The sequence below is a fragment of the Ursus arctos genome, unplaced genomic scaffold, assembly GCF_023065955.2.
Source record: "Ursus arctos isolate Adak ecotype North America unplaced genomic scaffold, UrsArc2.0 scaffold_13, whole genome shotgun sequence".
In the NCBI taxonomy this organism is placed as follows: Eukaryota; Metazoa; Chordata; class Mammalia; order Carnivora; family Ursidae; genus Ursus; species Ursus arctos.
Window position 1 is genome coordinate 16,064,957 of NW_026622797.1, and position 19,340 is coordinate 16,084,296.

Here is a 19,340-nt window from a genome sequence, read left to right on the forward strand (position 1 = left end):
GCAGGCACATTTCACCTTTAAAAAGACATCAAGCTCTTATACACTTTACTGCGTGAGAATATTACATTTCTTTTTTTTTTTTTTGGAAGGATGTAGATTTTTTTTTTTTAAGATTTTATTTATTTATTCGACAGAGATAGAGACAGCCAGCGAGAGAGAGAACACAAGCAGGGGGAGTGGGAGAGGAAGAAGCAGGCTCATAGCAGAGGAGCCTGATGTGGGCCTCGATCCCATAACGCCGGGATCACGCCCTGAGCCGAAGGCAGACGCTTAACCGCTGTGCCACCCACGCGCCCCAGAATATTACATTTCAACAAAGAAAGTGTAAAAAAAATTCTAAGGAGATATTTCAGTTTTCATTAATGTCTTGATAAACTGGTAGTTCTCTTGTCAGGAATATCCTCATTGGTGAATTAAATTATAAACACATTATACACTTTTTCTGAATAGAATCAGATATATATATATAGTGAGAGACAGAGACACAGATGGCCAGAGAGAACTATTACATGACAGACAGCACCAGACCCCACTAACTAATCCCTTACCTACATCACTGCTCTAGCCTTACACATTTCTTTCTTTCTCCCATTGCTGTCATCATCCTTAAAATGTCCTCCCCAGGTTCACCCAGACCTCCCAAACTGAAGTGTAGCAATTTAGAAAAGTTGGCAGCTCTGGGGTTAAAGTCACAGTTGCTGGGGTTCTCTGTGGAGTCCAAAGTTAAGATACTTTGTTTTTGTTTTTTTTTTTGAGATTTTACTTATTTTTTTATTTGAGAGAGAGAGAGCATGTGTGTGTGTGTGAGAGAGACAGACAGAGCGGGAGCAGAGGGAGGGACAGACGGATAAACAGACTCCACGCTGAGCACGGAGCCCGACATGGGGCTCTACCCCAGGACTCTGGGATCATGACCGGAGCTGAAGGCAGATGCTTAACCGATTGAGCCACCTAGGCCCTTCCAAAGTTAAGATTTTGATGACAAAAATAAACCAGTCCCATTCAACAAGGAGCAATGTTACTAATGTGGGGAATGATTCAACTCTTTAGCTGTTCAAAAGAACACTAATGTTCAGCCTTCTTTGTTTTAAGTATGGGCCCTGTCATGAAAAGTAAGCTTACTGAATAATAGTGACCAAACATGCCGGGCACGTATAAGCAGACAGGGGCCACTGTCCAGAAAGGGCCCATGCTGTGAGTGGTACGGCAGCAGCAAGAGCCCGGCCTATGTATACACCAAGACTTGGAGTGGGGACAGTAGCACGGTCGGCCCAGCTGATCTCTTCCCAGGGTAGGGGATGCCATGCACAGAGCTGCAGGAACACTGGTCTGCCTTTAACCCCTCGTGGAAGGTGCCTGAGGACGACTTACCTGCCTCAACAGAGCAGGCTGGAGTTTAGGCCGCATGCCCAGCCATGAAGGGGACTGGTAAACAGGGAGGAAGGCAGATGACCCATTTTAGAAACTAGGTCTCAACAGTGAGGGCTTAAAGGAAACTGGGCGTCCATGGACACTTGGGGTTTTGAACTCAGCCAACTTGTTTCTGGCTGCATGAGTCTGCTGTTGAAGGGCTACAGGTCTGGACAGGGACAGGGCAGGATTCAGCTGGTGAATGTTGCCCAAGATGAACTGAAGGGAGATGGGAGGCAGGGCAGGCCCAGGAAAGCGTGGGTCAGAGATAAGGAGTACAAACGTGTTCCACCCATGCTTCCTCCCGGCTCTCCAATCCCCTTTGCGTCTGGGAAGGCAGCCTCTCACAGGTCTTCCCATCAGAGGGAGTGTGCCCCGATGGGTGCGACACATTCCTACTTCGTTGTCTCTGGCATCTCTTTGCATTACTTTTGCTGATGGGGCAGAGGAGAGAGGAGGTTAGCCGAAACCAGATGATGAGGAAAAGAGCTGATGGGAAGTGTGTTAAGTCAGGAGACACTACGCAGGGGTAGACCCAAGAAAATCTATCCAGAATCTAGCATAAATACGTTTTCCTTTTTCCTCTTTAGTCCGAAGAGAGTTCCAGTGCCAGAAAGCAGGGCTCGGCTCTCCAGAGCTGACAGCAGCTGCCTCACCTGTTCTTTCACTCCCATTGTGGCCCCAGAGTGTCAAGAGATCCAGAAAGCCTTTGATACCTCATGACTGTCCCAACGTCTCTTCACACTAATCAACCATTTCAAGGATTTGTGAACTTCAGGATAGAAGTTCTCCCTGGGGCACCTGGGTGGCTCAGTCGTTAAGCGTTGGCCTTCGGCCCAGGGCATGATCCCAGGGTCCTGGGATCAAGCCCTGCATCAGGCTCCCTGCTCTGCTGGGAGCCTGCTTCTTCCTCTCCCACTCCCCCTGCTTGTGTTCCCTCTCTCGCTGGCTGTCTCTCTCTGTCAAATAAATAAATAAAATCTTAAAAAAAAAAAAGTTCTCCCTGATATCCCTTCCCAGGTTAAGCCTCTTTCTGCTAGTGGTCCACCCTGGACATAGGCATACCGGAGGGGGCTGTAGGTCTACGCTGTAAGGATGGGGGCTGGACTCTGGAAACCACTATGGAGTTTCCTCAAAAAGTTGAAAATAGAGCTACCCTACAACCCAGCAATTGCACTACTGGGTATCTACCCCAAAGATACAAACATAGTGATCCGAAGGGGCACCTGCACCCCAGTGTTTACAGCAGCAATGTCCACAGTAGGCAAACTATGGAAAGAGCCCAGATGTCCATCAATGAATGGATAAAGAAGATGGAATACTACGAAGCCATTAAAAAAATGAAGTCTTGCCATTTGCAATGACGTGGATGGCACTAGAGGATATTTGCTAAGCGAAATAAGTCAATCAGAGAAAGACAAGTATCATATGATTTCAGTGATGTGTGGAATTTAAGAAACAAAACAGAGGATCATAGGGGAAGAGAGGAAAAAAAATAAAGCAAGATGAAACCAGAGAGGGAGACAAACCATGAGACTCTTAATCACAGGAAACAAACTGAGGGTTGCTGGAGGAGAGAGTGCGGGATGGGGTAACTGGGTGATGGACATTAAGGAGGGCATGTGATGTAATGAGCACTGGGTGTATAAGACTGATGAATCACAGGCCTGTACCTCTGAAACCAATAATACGTTTTATGATAATTACTTGAATTTAAATTTAAAAATGTTTTTTAAAAAGGCAGGGGGTCACCTGGGTGGCTCAGTCAGTTAAGGGTCTGCCTTTGGCTCAGGTCATGATCCCAGGATCCTGGGATCCAGCATCCAGTCAGGGTTCTTGCTCAGCGGGGAGCCTGCTTCTCCTTCTCCCTCTTCCTGCCACTCCCCCTACTTGTTCTCTCTCTCACTCTCTCTCTCTCTGTATCAGATAAATAAATAAAATCTTTAAAAAAAGAAAAAAAGAATGGGGGTTGGGCAGCAAAGGAACCATCCATGTAATTGGAGGGTTGGAACTTTCAGTCCCATGTCCTGTCAGTCCAGACATCCAGGAAAGAAACACCAGTTGGAGGTTGAATCAGTCACTGATGGCCAATGATGTAAATCATCGTATGTATGTAATGAAGCCTCCATAGAAACCCAAGAGGATGGGGTACAGAGAACTTCTGGGTTGTTGGACTTGTTGGGAGACTGGTGTTCTGGAAGAGGGTATAGAAGCTCAGTGCCCTTCCCCATATATTGCCCTGTGCATCTCTTCTCTCTGGCTGTTCCTAAATTTTATCCACTTACAATAAACTGGTGGTGTAATGGGTAACATGTTTTCCTGAGTTCTGTGAGCTGCTCTTGCAAATTACTGAAAGCCAAGGAAGGAATTACTGGTCGATCAGAAGCACCGGTGACAATCCTAATTTGTAGCTGGCATCTCAAGGGTGGTGAGTCAGGGAGCCTTGTAGGACTGACCCCTTGACCTGTGGGATCTATTGTTATCTCCACACAGACAGTGTCAGAATTGAATTAAATTGGAGGCTCCCCGGCTGGTGTCTGGAGAATTGCTTGTTGGTGTGGGGACTCCCTTTCCTCCTCCATCACTGGGATTGAGTGCAGAACCCTTTAAGTGGAACTTTGTTACAGCAAGCCTCTCAAATGAACGCTCATGACATAAACAACTAAAGGCACAGGTATCACTAAGGTCTCAAAAGGTGATTTCAAATAACAGCCTGGGAATTCTTGGTCAACGGGAGAAAATGGTGGAGCTGACAGACCAATGAACACGTGCAAAAGGGAGGGTGAGGGAGTGAGCAATAGAGGGGCTTTGCTGGTGGTTTCTCTCTGGGAGCCAGGCAATTCCCACCCACTGTCCCTGTCCCTTCCCCATCACAGCCCCCAGACCCTCCCTCCCCCTACCATGCCGCGCCACCAACCCCGTACTTACCCACCTCCCTGCAAGTGTGGGAAGTAAGGTAAGGCAATTGTTTCTGTATTACAGATGAGCAACCTGGGGTTTAAAGAGAGTAAGTGGCTTGCCCCAGGGCTGCACGACCAGTGAGTGTTGGCACAGGTCCTGCTGTCCATGACTTAAGACCGCACTGTATTTAGCAGGCTGAGTTGCATGAGAGAGATTTAAAGGCCTGTCACTTGGGAGAAGGTACAGATCGCTCTGAGAGAGCAAATGAAAATGAACTAGGACAAATACTTGGAAGCTACAAACCGATTATAACTGAATATAAGGAAAAGCGTTCTAATGGATATAGTAGAGTTGCCCCAAGATGGAGTAGCTTTGCTATGTGAAGTCGGATTTTCCCACCCACTATACCATGGGGATAGTCGCGGTATATGCTGCGTACGGTTGCTTTAAGTCAAGAAGTCAGTGTTTGTGCAGAACTCAGAACAGTTGCTGGCAGTCCTAACACACTTCTTATCATTGTTTCTTAAATTTAAAGTAAAAATCAAAAGAAGTGTCCAAGCAAATGCTAGGCATTGCCTTAGTCAGTGAGAAGATGACTTTTCAGGATTTTCCCCAGCTCCCTACCGCGGCCTTTCTCTCACTCCATCCTCAGTGGGGGAGGGAAGGCAGGGCCCGAAGCCATGTTCGTACTTCTTGATCTCTGCACCTCAGTAACAGCACCTGGGGGCAACACAGGACTAAACTGGACTCAACGGAATCTCCCTCCTGGGACTGACAGTCGCCGGTCTCAGTTTCCATGCATTGCTGGAACTGAGGTGAGGTAAACTCAGGCTTTGCACAAGGAGGGCAGAAAATGCCAGACTGAGAGAAGCAGGAATCGTGGGCACAGAGAGAGGTGGACAGCCAAGACTGCTTGGTCCTAGAAGGGAGAAGTAACCCTGGGAAACCAGCTGCCTGATGGCTCAGAGCTCTCCACCTTTGGGCCCTGGCCCTCCTCCAGGCCCACGTGCCCTTCCAGCCCTGCCTGCGAGTCATCTCACATGCTTAGGCACAGTGGCCCTTTTTCCTCAAGGCAGTTTGAATTGGGTTCCTGTTGCTTGCCACCCACAGAAATTTAATCAGGCCAAACCTGGATCACTTGGCTGCAAGGAATAAAAATAGTCCACGCAAAGAACCCCAAGTACAAGGCCAAGGAGGTGCTCAGGGAAGCCATCTTTCTCTCTTTCTTTCTTTCTTTCTCTTTCTTTCTTTCTTTCTTTCTTTCTTTCTTTCTTTCTTTCTTTCTTTTTTTCTTTCTTTTTCTTTCTTTCTTTCTTTCTTTCTTTCTTTCTTTCTTTCTTTCTTTCTTTCTTTCTTTCTTTTAAGATTTTATTTATTTATTTGACAGAGAGAGACACAGCCAGCGAGAGAGGGAACACAAGCAGGGGGAGCGGGAGAGGAAGAAGCAGGCTCCCAGCGGAAGAGCCTGATGCAGGGTTTGACCCCAGAACTCCGGGACCATGCCCTGAGCCGAAGGCAGCCGCCCAAGGACTGAGCCCCCATCTGGCACTTTAAAGTTGTCAGGCAGCTCCTGTCTTTGCTCTGTTCCTCTCTCAGGGCTGTGGTCACTGTCTCTGCTTGCCCTTCCTCACTGCTCCGTGTGTGCCCCTCTGCTGAGCAGGTCCTCTGCTCCATCCTCCCCTTCCATGGAGCCCAGGAGCCCACCTGGCTTTCCAGCTATGCGGTTCTCACTGTTTCCATCTGTTTCTCAATTCTATATTTTAGATTCCTGGGAGAGAGTATCTGATGGGCTCAGCTTGTGCCGGGTGCTCATTTTTGGTTCCCAGGGGTGGGGCACCTGGGCGCTAGGGCTGCCCCTCCCAGGGATGTGGGCAAAGTAGACTCCGAAAGTGGTGTGGACAAGGCGGAATCATAGTATATTGACCCCCTGGCTGGCTGGCAGGTTGTAGGAGATTCAGGCTTCTGGGCATTGCACACCTTCTCATCCTGGGGGATCTCCTTCATTTCTGTGAGCCCTAGTTTTTATACCTGTAAAATTAAGAAATGGACCTAGAAATAATAATAATACACAAAGATAAACTCTAAATGGATGAAAGACCTCGATGTGAGACAGGAATCCAACAAAATCCTAGAGGAGAGCATAGGCAGCAACCTCTACCACAGCAACCTTTTTCATGACACATCTCCAAAGGCAAGAGAAACAAAAGATAAAATGAACTTGTGGGACTTCATCAAGATAAAAAGCTTCTGCACAGCCAAGGAAACAGTTAAAAAAACTAAGAGGCAGCCCATGGAATGGGAGAATATATTTGCAAATGATACTACAGATAAAAGACTGGTATCCAAGATCTACAAAGAACTTCTCAAACTCAATACACGAGAAACAAATAAACAAATCATAAAATGGGCAGAAGATATGAACAGACAATTTTCCAATGAAGACATACAAATGGCTAACAGACACATGAAAAAATGTTCAAAATCATTAGCCATCAGGGAAATTCAAATCAAAACCACACTAAGATACCACCTTACGCCAGTTAGAATGGCAAAAATAGACAAGGCAAGAAACAACAATTGTTGGAGAGGATGTGGAGAAAGGGGATCCCTCCTACATTGTTGGTGGGAATGCAAGTTGGTACAGCCACTCTGGAAAACAGTGTGGAGGTCCCTTAAAAGGTTAAAAATTGAGCTACCCTATGATCCAGCCATTGCACTACTGGGTATTTACCCCAAAGATACAGACGTAGTGAAGAGAAGGGCCATATGCACCCCAATGTTCATAGCAGCATTGTCCACAATAGCTAAATCGTGGAAGGAGCCGAGATGCCCTTCAACAGATGACTGGATTAAGAAGTTGTGGTCCATATATACAATGGAATATTATTCAGCTATCAAAAAGAATGATTTTTCAACATTTGCTGCAACATGGACGGCACTGGAGGAGATACTGCTAAGTGAAATAAGTCAAGCAGAGAAAGACAACTATCATATGATTTCTCTCATCTATGGAACATAAGAACTAGGATGATCGGTAGGGGAAGAAAGGGATAAAGAAAGGGGGGGTAATCAGAAGGGGGAATGAAGCATGAGAGACTATGGACTATGAGAAACAGACTGAGGACTTCAGAGGGGAGGGGGGTGGGGGAATGGGATAGACCGGTGATGGGTAGTAAGGAGGGCACGTATTGCATGGTGCACTGGGTGTTATACACAACTAATGAATCATCGAGCCTTACATCGGAAACCGGGGATGTACTGTATGGTGACTAACATAATATAATAAAAAATCATTAAAAAAAAAAAAGAAGAAGTTGTGGTCCATATATACAATGGAATATTATTCAGCTATCAAAAAGAATGATTTCTCAACATTTGCTGCAACATGGATGGCACTGGAGGAGATAATGCTAAGTGAAATAAGTCAAGCAGAGAAAGACAATTATCGTATGATTTCTCTCATCTATGGAACATAAGAACTAGGAAGATCGGTAGGAGAAGAAAGGGATAAAGAAAGGGAGGGTACTCAGAAGGGGGAATGAAGCATGAGAGACTATGGACTCTGGGAAACAAACTGAGGGCTTCAGAGGGGAGGGGGGTGGGGGAATGGGATAGGCTGGTGGTGGGTAGTAAGGAGGGCACATATTGCATGGTGCACTGGGTGTTATACGCAACTAATGAATCATCGAACTTTACATCAAAAAAATAAATAAAAAAAATTTAAAAGTAAAAAATAAAAAAGCAAATTTCATGCCACAAAAATAAAAAAAAAAAGTACTTCACTATTAAAAAAAAAATCTGAAATGGCCAGGGAAATATAAACATAAAAATAACCTGCTGTGATTTAAAAATTATAGTTGAGTTTGTTGTATCTGGGAACCCTAATAAACCTAAAATGCAAATCTCAAAAAAAAAGAAATAATAATAACTAGCATTTATCGAGCATCTACCACGTGTCAGATTCTATTCTAAGCTCTTTGCATGCACTAGTCGAACTTGTTGAATGCCTGTCAAGCATTTATGGTGGTCACTAGGGTGACAATCTTGTTCCAACATTCAATGAATGGACTTACAATGTGCAAATCCCAATTTGCGGGACTTTACCCTTAGTGATCTTATAAAACAGTAATGCATCTCCATCTTTTCAACCCACAGTCCTGACATACGTATCCTCACATACAAATTCTTCATCGTCCATTGATAAGGCTTTGATGTTTAGGTTTTCAAAACAAAGGTATTTTATTTCTGATAAAAATGAAAGGAGAGAAACCAGAACTTGGAGATAAATGATTTGTTTCCTCTATCACAAATCATAATCAGCCCAAATCTCCCTCTTAATACACTATGCAATGAGACCTGTTTTTTCAGTTTTATTAAAGTGTAATTGAAGACAATAAACTCTATCTGCTTAAAGTGTACTATCTGATGAGCCTTCACATAGGCACGCACCAGTGAAACATCACCACAGTCAAAGCATGAACGTCTATCTATCACCTGCCAGCTAAAGTATCCTTGCACTTCCTTGTAATCCTTCCCTCCCACTGCACCCTGGAATTACAGGTTTCTCCACTCAGGCTGCCCAGAACATCAACTATTTCCAGGCCTGTGCAGCTGGGAAATTGTTCTGCCCGCTCTTTTCCCAGTGGTTCTTTCTCTGGCCTTGGATAGTTTCCTCACATGCCTGCACTTGCCCAGTACTCAGGTGAAGGCTTGGGTTGGGGGAGGGGGGCCTCTGCAAGCCTCCAGAATCTCTGCACAGCTCTCTCCCTTCTGGTACTCTGCTCTGTGGATTCTAGCCACCTGGCCCCCCTGATTCTCAATTCCATTTTCTCTGCTCAGAGAGACTGCCAGGCTCCCTTTGGGTTGCCCTCCCCGCCCTGCAGTTTGGAATCCCTCTCGGGACAGGAAGCCAGGGCAATCAGAAGGATCACTTCCTTAGTATCCCTTCTCCTGGGTGTTGTGCTGCCTGTTATCTGATGTCTGAAGCACATTGTTTCTTTTTCTTTCTTTCTTTTTTTTTTCCTGAAATTTTCATCTAACTTTGTAGGATAAATCCAACCCCTTTATTATGGCTACAGCAGAAGAAAGAGCGTGCTCTTTTTTTTTTAAATGAAAAATACTTTATGAGAAGCTCATTATAAAAATTTCAACTGATATGAAGTCTTATGAAGTAAAAAAGTGCATATCCCCCTCCACTATTCCCATCTCACACCCCAGAAATAACCAACCATTAACTACTGTTAATGGTAAACACATTCAGTCATTTCCACTTCTCTCAAAAGGACCCTGTGGTGAAGTTAGAGAGGGGGAATCTTTAGCAGTGCTGGCAGGATTGGAAATGAATGCTCCCGAGAAACGCTGTCCCTCCCAATCTCGCTCATTATCTTCCCCATGGAACATGTGAGCTGGATCTCACTCTGTACTGACTTCTCTTCCGCTCTCCCAAAGGCAGGAGTGATGGTCCTGTGCCCATCTGAAAATCTCTATGAAGGCCATATGAAATCATGTGCCTGAAAGTGCTTGCCAAACTTTGAAATCATTACAATTATTAATGCTATCTCCTATTATCATACATGTTTATTTTTCATATTAATAATTATTTTTATTGTAGCTAGTATTTAGAAGATTTGAATGCTACCTTCAGGATCCATGTTTATCACTAGCGACACTTTCTCCTTATCATAAGCCTACTGGAGCTCTCTGAGGTCTAAGGTGACATCTTTATGCTGTCGAGGACATCGTTAAGTAGGTTCCGTTGTGTGGGGTGAATATCTCAGAGGTGGAAGAACCTGTAACCCGAAGTGGGCCACTCCCTGTAGGGCGAAGAGGCCAGTATTTCCACTTCAGAGTCATGCCTATACACAACCTCATGAATTCTATGAACTGTCCTTTCCATGAAATAGCAAGAAATACTGGACTTTTTTTCTTGTTTCTTCTTTTGTATTTTTACCCTCTAGTTCTATGTCCTTCTCTGTTCTAGAACTGAAAGCAATGGGTTCCTAAATATAAGCTCTAAAATTTAAAAAATATATATATATACATACATATCAGAAAATGCTATTTTCCTCTCCAATTATTTTCTCTTTCCCTCCTAAAAATGACAGTGAACCACGTACAAATTACAATGTTCATGCATCCAATCAAAAAAACTTCTGGACATGCCAAAAAGCAAGAAAATGTGATCCATAATCAGGACAAAAACGATCAGTGGAGACTGAACTAATAAAGATGTAGAAGCCACTGGCAGGCATTTACAACTCTCAGCTGTGGTTTCCACTGGACTGGATTTTCATAAACCTTATTAGGCCGTTTAAAACACTACTGCTTTGGGGCCCCTGGGTGGCGCAGTCGGCTAAGCCACCCACTCCTGGTTTCCCCTGAGGACAAGATCTCAGGTCATGTGATCCACCCACAAAGGGTGGGAGATCTAGCCCACGCTGGGCTCAGTGCAAAGTCAGCGTGACATTCTCTCTAGTATCCCTCTGCCCCTCCCGCTCGTGCTCTCTCTCAAATAAATAAATAAAATCTTTAAAAAAAACAAAACAAAACTGCTGCTCAGTTTTAGAACTGTGTATGGTGACAGATGTTGTCGTGATCCTTCAACAATGTATACAAATGTTGAATCATTACACTTAAAACTAACATGTTATGTCAAGGGAATCTCAATAAAGGAAAAGGTTATCTGCTAAGTTTAATTAAATAAAATATATCTTCACTATCTTCACATCTTACATGATCCAAGCTGAAGGCCTCTTTACATGCTATATATGAGAGAGCTCATCGGGTCCTCATAATTGGCTGTGTTCAGATTTCTGGTATGTCTGTAGAAATATGACTGCATGTGACTACTTGATTTTTATATTTTTCAACAGCATCGACCGCCTTGTGCTATTCAAGTACATCTGGCGAACCCAATGTGTCAACAATCGGGGACGATGGAGGAGGCCTGAAGACTGTGTCTGGTGGTTCCCCAGTTCAAGTCTCTTTTCTAAAGCAGACCCTAAAGTCACAAAGATTTGAGCTTCCCCTTTGTGCTGACACCCGAGCAGGTCTCGCGTGTTAATAAAGCCGAGCGGGTTTAGGCACAAACACCGCCCAGACTCGGAGGGCCGCGGTCGCAGATGCACTCTAAGTACAGACCACTAGACACCTACACTCCAGGTCTCCCTCCCGCGCTCTCCCAGCTTGGGAGGAGCCTGCGAAAGAAGGCAGTGGGTGGCAAGGGTCGACGGGAGCAAGGGGCGGGACCGCACGCAGGAGGGAGGGAGCTGGTGGGAGGTGGGGCGGGGCCGCACGCGGGGCGGGAGGGCGCTGGGCGGGGCTTGGCGCGCCTCCGCTCCAGCAGAGGCAGCTGTTCACAGGCCGGGTGCTGATCCACGCCGAGGCCGTCTTGCTTCCTCAGAGTGAGTCCGGGTCTCGGCAGAGAGGCGCCGGCTTTCCCGGAAACCTCCAGAAAGCACGAGCGGCGGTGCCAGGCCCGGCCGGCTATGCCTCCGGTTGCTGCGGTTCCCGCCGGCGACCGCGCGCCCGCGGCCTCTGGGGCTCAGCCGGGCCCCGGGGAGGCCGTGCTGTGAGGTGCCAGGGCCTAGGGCCCGCCTGCCTTCCTCCCGCTCTGCGGCCCCGCCTAGGCTCGCTGCCTCAGCTACCGGCCGCCATGGCCTTCGCCGCCCGGGAGAGCGCGGGCTCGGGGCGCGGGCGGCCGCCGCGGCACCGGGCGCTGCGCGGACTGCTGCTGCTCTGCCTGTGGCTGCCGAGCGGCCGCGCGGCCGGCCTGCCCTCCGAGCCGTTGTCCGAGCTGCACGCGCAGCTCTCGGGAGTGGAGCAGCTGCTGGAGGAGTTCCGCCGGCAGCTGCAGCAGGAGCGGCCGCAGGAGGAGCTGGAGCTGGAGCTGCGCGCGGGCGGTGGCCCCCCCCAGGAGGGCTGCCCGGGCCCGGGCGGCGGCGGCTACAGCGCCATGCCGGACGCCATCATCCGCACCAAGGACTCCCTCGCGGCGGGCGCCAGCTTCCTGACAGCGCCGGCGGCGGTGCGAGACTGGCGGCAGTGCGTGGCGGCCTGCTGCTCCGAGCCGCGCTGCTCGGTGGCCGTGGTGGAGCTGCCCCGGCGGCCCGCGTCCTCCGCCGCCGCGCTCGGCTGCTACCTCTTCAACTGCACCGCCCGCGGCCGCAGCGTCTGCAAGTTCGCGCTGCACCGCGGCTACAGCAGCTACAGCCTCAGCCGCGCCCTGGAGGGAGGGCGGGAAGACCTGGAAGCCTCGGCTCGAAAGGGTGAGCACTGCGGGGGAGGAGGCTGGGCCAGACCTCTGGGTTCTGCTGCCCAGGCACCTGTTGAGTGGCTGCATCCGGGAGACCGCTTAGGCAGTACAGCCAAGTGGGAAGTGGAACAGCTCGTTCCAAGTTGTTTTAGTTCGCGAGCATCCAGAGGAGTGGCTTTGATTGCTGTTTTATAGGTGGTTTCTGAGAAACCCTGGAAGACTGGGCAGAAGAGGGCACCATGGTCTGCTTCTGGAATTTTTCTAGCCTTGGGGAGGGAGGCTGATCTGAGAGGATTCACAGAAATTCGATTTAAAGGAGGAGGAAAGCTCGAAGCAAAAAAAAAAAAAAAAAGTTTATTTTAGGCTCAGATTTTTGTAAGTCATAGTTTGTGGCAAGTAATCGCAGGAGCAAAATCTAATTAGATGCCAGACTGTTCATAGCACACCCGTTTCTTAGCTTGGCTCTCACGACTCGTGATTCCATGTGCAGTGGCTTTCATCAGACGAGATGAGAAGGGAAACTTGGTGTCGGGAATTTTGAAGTGGGTCCGGCTGATTGTAAAGAGGGAAAGGAAGGGATTTGATTTTAGTTGAAAATAAGAAAGTTGAAGGCACGTCTCTTTTTAAAAGAGTTAACAATGAAGTTTTTCATTCTATGGTTGTACTTGCTGCAGATGCCCTGAATGACAGTCAAGGCACATACAGGAGGCACAAAAAAAATTGTGGCAGTTGGAGATTAAAGCCGTTGAGGGAATAAAACCTTGATTGGGCCCATGTGTGGTTGGCTGTGTGTTTGATTGCACTCTGTTGCTCTTTGATTTATGATAACATAATGATATAGCGAGATTGGGGGCGGGGGGGGGGTAGCTTCAGCCACTTTGGAAATCTGGAGTCTCCAAAACCCGCAGGTCCAAAGAGAAGGGTCTGGGAAACCACGTCCACAAGGGCCCACCTCCACCTGAGAGAAAGCTCAGGACCCTTGTCAGGAGAGCTGACATGAAAGGTCACCCTGTGACTGCTCAGCCCTGAGGCAGACATTTGGAAGAACCCCAGTGTTTTCTCCCTGAAGCAAAAGCAAGAGACGCTTTCACTTGGACCTCCGCCAGCTTCTCTGAGCCTGCCCCGTGGCTATTACACACACATCCTTCCTCTTTGCTCAAACATGGACTAAAAAATACCAGCAGCGAAGAAACAAATTCCCTTTCTCTTGTTCGCACTGCACATCTGGAAGAAACCAACATCACCAAACGAAGCTTTCTTATAAGCTAGGGGAAATTAAAGGAAAATAAACATGGAAATTAGAAGAAAAAAAAGGTTTACTAATAGGAGTTTCTGAGTCACTTTTCTCCTGCTTCCTTCTTTGCCCTTCCCTTCCCTAGGGAATTTGTCTGGGAATTCAATTATGTAGATGTTAGGGATCAAATGGGTGACCTCAGGGTCACAGGGCTTGGTCTTCATTCTGGAAAACACTGTTGTATACACACTTCAGATACCCAGCAACATGGAAACTAGAAGGGTGTAGCTCAGATCCTGAGGTGCCCTCATTTGCAGCTAAGGCAAAGGTTACCTACCCACATGCCCTGTGTTTGCCTTGCCTAGGTGCTTAACCTCTTGCAGCTCTTTATGCTTCTGAAACTTCTACCTTTTCCCTTCTCGAATTGCCTTTTTCTAGCTTTTGTGAGTATACAGAGGCTAACTGAACGTAAATATCGTTTAGGAAAGCTGTTGCTGAGAATTTGTCAGGGGACCATTTGAGGTGAATAAAAATGTCATGAAATGATGACGGGGCAGGTGGAATGGGGTGGCACAAATTTATAGCAGAACCCATCAGCCGTGTTTGTTGTGGCCACTGATTGAGTTTGGTGCTAGGCGTTATTATAAGGTCCTTAGACACATGAGCTCACTCTCCTCACGACAGCTAAAGATCTAGGTTCTGTTGTAATCCCCGGTGTACCAGAAGGCTCTGTGAGAGAAAGTAAACTGCCCAAAGCCTTGCCACACGTGAGTTGTGGAGCTGTGTCCAAGTGTCTCGCAGGAAATGTGTAGCAGAGACCATTAAAATGGTCATTTGTTCTTCTGGGATATTTTTATAGGAAAGTGATCCATGCTAAAGAAAAAGTAGGAGCAAGAAAATTTATTGTGGCATTATTTATAATGGTGAAAAAAAATGATAAAGTAAAAGTCCAATACCAGAGGTTAAAAATTAAAATGGCAGCTGTGAAGTTTATGTAGTAACATGGGCAATGCTAGAATATATGAATAAATATCAATAAATACAACATATTAATAAGTTAGTAGGCTAATTCAGGATGTAGATTTATATTTCCTGTAATTGGAATACACTTTGTGGACCCCCAAAGTATATTTAGAAAGATCTGGGCTGACCTCTGAACTGACAAATTTATCAATTCTATCATCTTAGGCAACTAAGCCCCTGACTCTCATTTCCTCCTGAGTCTGATGCAGATGATAATACCTACCTCGGAGATTTGTGAAAGTTGAGTGACATTATAAGGCTCATGAGCACTTAGCCTGGTGCCCAGTACAAAGGAATCACCCAGTAAATGCCACCTCTTTCTTACTATCATCAGCTCATATAGAGAAAGACTATAACAGTATACACCAAAAATGATAATAATCAGTTTGGGGTTGTGAATAATCTTTTCCTGAAGTGTTACAATTAGGAAGAACGCACAAAAAAAGTGAAAACCACAAAAACAAACCAGCCACATGGATTTTGACACACAGTATTTAAGCCTCTTCCCGTAGTCTGGCCTCACTTCTGTGTCCTGACTTCAGGAGTCTCTGCTAATTTCTCAACCTCCATTATGTCCTTTGTGCCCACACAGTACAGAGCCAGATTCCAGAATCTCCTTGTTATTAAGGCTGCGTTCATAGCAGTGGGTTATAAATCAGATTACTTAACAATATTCTTATCTGTATAAAATATCTTAACTTGATTTGCTTCATCAAAATTGGTATGAATCTTATTTTGCCTCTGTAGATCTGACCAAGTATGTTTAGTTTTCAAAAGAAATCAGTGTTTCTAAGGTACCTCACATTGATTTATTACATTTTTATGATGATAATTTAAATTTACCTTTATCTTGTTCTTTATCAGCAAGTCGAATTTTTAAAGAATTTTTTTTTTGAGACCGAGTTGGGGGGGGGAAGGGGCAGAGGGAGAGAATCTCAAGCAGCCTCCACACCCTGTGCTGAGCCCCATGCCAGTCTCCATCTCATGACCTGAGATCACGACCTGAGCCGAAATCAAGAGTCAGACACTTGACCGATTGAGACACACAGGCTCCCCTTAAAGATTTTAAGTAATCTCCACACCCAACGTGGGGCTTAAACTCACAACCCCGAGATCAAGAGTCCCATGCAACCGCCTGAGCCAGCCAGGTGCCCCAGCAAGTCAAATATTTTTGAATGATAGCACGCTCCTTTCCTCTTCTTGTTTGTTTTTAAGACCCGTTCCTAGGTAGATAAGCTCTGGCTTATTTCAGAATACGTTACACAGCATAATTTGCCTGATTGAACCAAGGAGGAAATATATCTCTCTTATTTCAGTTACAACAGTGATCAATGTGGAAGATATGAGGATTTCGCTGTGTTCATAAATCATATCTCAAAGCTTACCTAAAGAAAAGTAAACAACTAAAACAGTGATTTTTTTTTTCTTCTCCAGGGAGAGGTACGATTAATTAGTTTTGTAATTATGTGGGATATTTCAGAACTTATCTGGTTTTTCCATCTTAAGGTCTTTGGGGTTACGTCTTTGAGAGCTTAAAAATATAGCATTCATTGTTGTTTATATCATATAGGTATATTTTAGTTTGTTTACTTACAAAAAGTATTTTAAAATAAATTTTCATGCAAGTAGTTGCAAACTGTAATGTATTACTGCGAATTATAAGATGCTTTCCTTATAAAGTGCTATAAACCATTATGTGGAAAGCAATGAAAACTTCCAGAGCCAAAAGAAAGCTCTCTGTAACCCTCTGTAAAATGGCGTATTAGTAATGAAATTGTCACCTCTCCTTACCTGGGAGAGGCAGAATAAAGACCTCAGACACTAGCACTTGGCTCAGAGATGGAAAAGGCGGAACAAATTTCTTCTTTGGCAGAAGTTGCTAGTGTGGCTTATTTAAATCTGAGTTATTAGTCCTCATTGTTTTAAATGACTATAAAAATGGGACTCGTCTTGAGGCACCCGAGTGGTGCAGTCAGGCATCCAACTCTTGATTTTGGCTCAGGTCATGATCTCAGGGTCACGGGATTGAGTCCCACGTCCAGCTCCATCCAGCTCCACTCTCTGCGTGGAGTCTGTGTAAAGACTCTCTTTCCTCTCCCTCTGCTCCTCCCCCAACCTCTCCCTCTCTCAACTAAGTAAATCTTTTAAACAAAGCAATAACAACAACAACAAAAAAGGCGGGGGGACTCATCTTCTCAATAGACAAATGTAACCATTGGCAATAACAAGTGTGCTTATGCCCTGTAAACAGGCTCGTAAAAAAGGCGTCTCTTTTCGAGGCTACCAGCAGTATTCTCATTCAGAAAAGCCACGGCTCTAAGAGCTGCCAGCCCCTTATAGAAATTCTCTGTTTCCGGGTATTGCAAGGATCAGTAGATGAGAAGATAGGGCTGGACAAGCAGGTCTCTGAACATCTAAATGGTCGTGGTAATTTGTTGAAGGGTTTTTCTTAAGCAGGGAAATGACCCAATCAAATTAGAATTTCAGAAAAGTTGTTTCAGCTGTAGTGTATCAAGAGTGCTGACCCTTTGTTGCCTAGTGAGAAAGGAATAGGGATTGCTGCTAGCCTCAGGTCCTGGGATATCAGGGTTGGCCCTTAGATGTTTGCTTGGGAAGCAAATGGGGTTCTGGAGGAAGAGAGCAGTGTCTTAGCAATGTCATTCAGAGAAAATTAAGGAAGAACAAATCCAGGCCAGAATTTAGACAGAGCTTTGGCACTGGAGGAGGGAGGAAATAGTGATGCCAAAAAGGATAAATTATAAGAACCTGCAGATGTTTTTCCCCGGTTATATTACTGTTTCTTTAAGATATAAGTGCATTTGGGTAAGTTTACTAATAAGCTTAAATCAGTAAAATATTCACAACTCAGCCCTTAGAAATGTTTTCCATACGCAGCTTCTCGTATCTGTCAGCACTAAAGCAGCGACCAGTTAAAGATTAGTAGTTAGTGAACACTACTTCAAGTTAGCCTTGAATTATTTAGTACCATTCCAGATCAAAGGTAAATACATACTTGTTTTGCTATCATACAGAAACTCTGTGCCAGCTTCTGTTATAAAAATTAGTTGTTAGGGGTGCCTGGGTGGCTCAGTTGGTTAAGCGTCTGCCTCTGGCTCAGGTTATGATCCCAGAGTCCTGGGATCGAGCCCCAGCAGATCGGGTTCCCTGCTCCGCGGGGAGCCTGCTTCTCCCTCTCCCTCTGCCTGCCACTCCCCCTGCATGTGCTCTCTCTCTCTCTCTCTCTGTCAAATAAATAAATAAGATCTTCAAAAAAAAAAAAAAAGAATTAAAACTAAATAAATAAAAATTAGTTGTTAGAACCTGTGAATGTTTTCTATTTTCCTAGATGAAAAATTATATTCCAGGAAATTTCTAAGTGAGCTGTATTTTGTGTGAATCCAAGAACTTGCCTTAACTTGCCAAACTTAATTTCTTTTCTATGCATTGAATACTTTATATCACTTCTACTTTAAAAACTTGAGGATAAGAAAAAAAATCTATATCAGAGGTAGATTTTTTTTTTAAATGTGTTTCATAAGTCTTTTTTTTTTTTGGTAAATTCATTTCATAGAAGCTTGAACTTAAATTGTTTATGAATTAAATGAAAACTGACTCTAGAGAATAAAAGTACTACTCCAGATTGGATAGCCTAGTACTCTGTCTTGTACCCACAACCTTTCCTAGCTACTGCTGCCAGCTGATACTCCACACCTCCTCTTCTTCACATGTTACAGTTAAATTCCGTATTCCTAATATGTTGCTGTTTGATTGTTTATTATGTAAAGAGAATACAATGAAAATCAATAAGAAAAGTACTTTTAGTTGCTGTACATTGTCTTTGTAGTTGTTCACTGGACTACATCTATTCTAGCAAACAAGATAGTTCTTTAAATAAATTATTTAAAAAATAGGGGATCATCTCTCTTGTGAATTATTGATTTTCTTTCACAGAAAAGGATGAGCCCCCACTTAGCAAGGCCGGGCAGGACGTGGTGTTGCATCTACCCACAGATGGAGTGGTTTTGGACGGCCGCGAGAGCACAGATGACCATGCCATCATCCAGTATGAGTGGACACTGCTGCAGGGTGACCCATCGGTGGACATGAAGGTAATTCATGACGTCACTGTAATGACCGCAAATATTTCCATAAGGTGATCTCTCATAATGTTCTTCTACTCCTGTTCCCAAAGTATCTGTAAGCCAGCAGAGGAGCCATAAAATGGAGAACGCGTAAAAGTGATAGTTGAAAAAGTGGTTTGTTACATGAATTTACTTTTCTACTGAGTAAACCGTGATTCTGATCCTTTGTTTTGAAGCTTACTGTTCTTACTGCTTTTTTGGCGAAACCCTTCAAGGGAAAAGACTCAGGCTTTGTTTTAATGACTCAGATTACTTTTTAAATTTTGTATTTCTTTTTTTCTTAGTGCAAGGTCCAGGTAGAAAATTTGAAAAAATACAAAGGAATATAAAGAGGAAAATAACAGTAGAACAAACAAATTCTTCATACAATCCAGAA

At 45.1% G+C, this 19,340-nt stretch overlaps 1 protein-coding gene across 1 annotated transcript in view; it reads left to right on the top strand.

Moving 5' to 3' along the window:
• The first annotated feature begins 11,654 nt into the window (after nt 1-11,654).
• The window catches only part of LRP11 (LDL receptor related protein 11), a 44,495-nt gene continuing 36,809 nt past the window's right edge, over nt 11,655-19,340 (top strand). The window contains exons 1-2 of the mRNA XM_026505036.4: nt 11,655-12,578; nt 18,774-18,931. Of these exons, the coding sequence (XP_026360821.3) occupies nt 11,966-12,578; nt 18,774-18,931 (771 nt within the window). The 5' untranslated portion in view covers nt 11,655-11,965. The remainder of the gene's footprint in view (nt 12,579-18,773; nt 18,932-19,340) is intronic.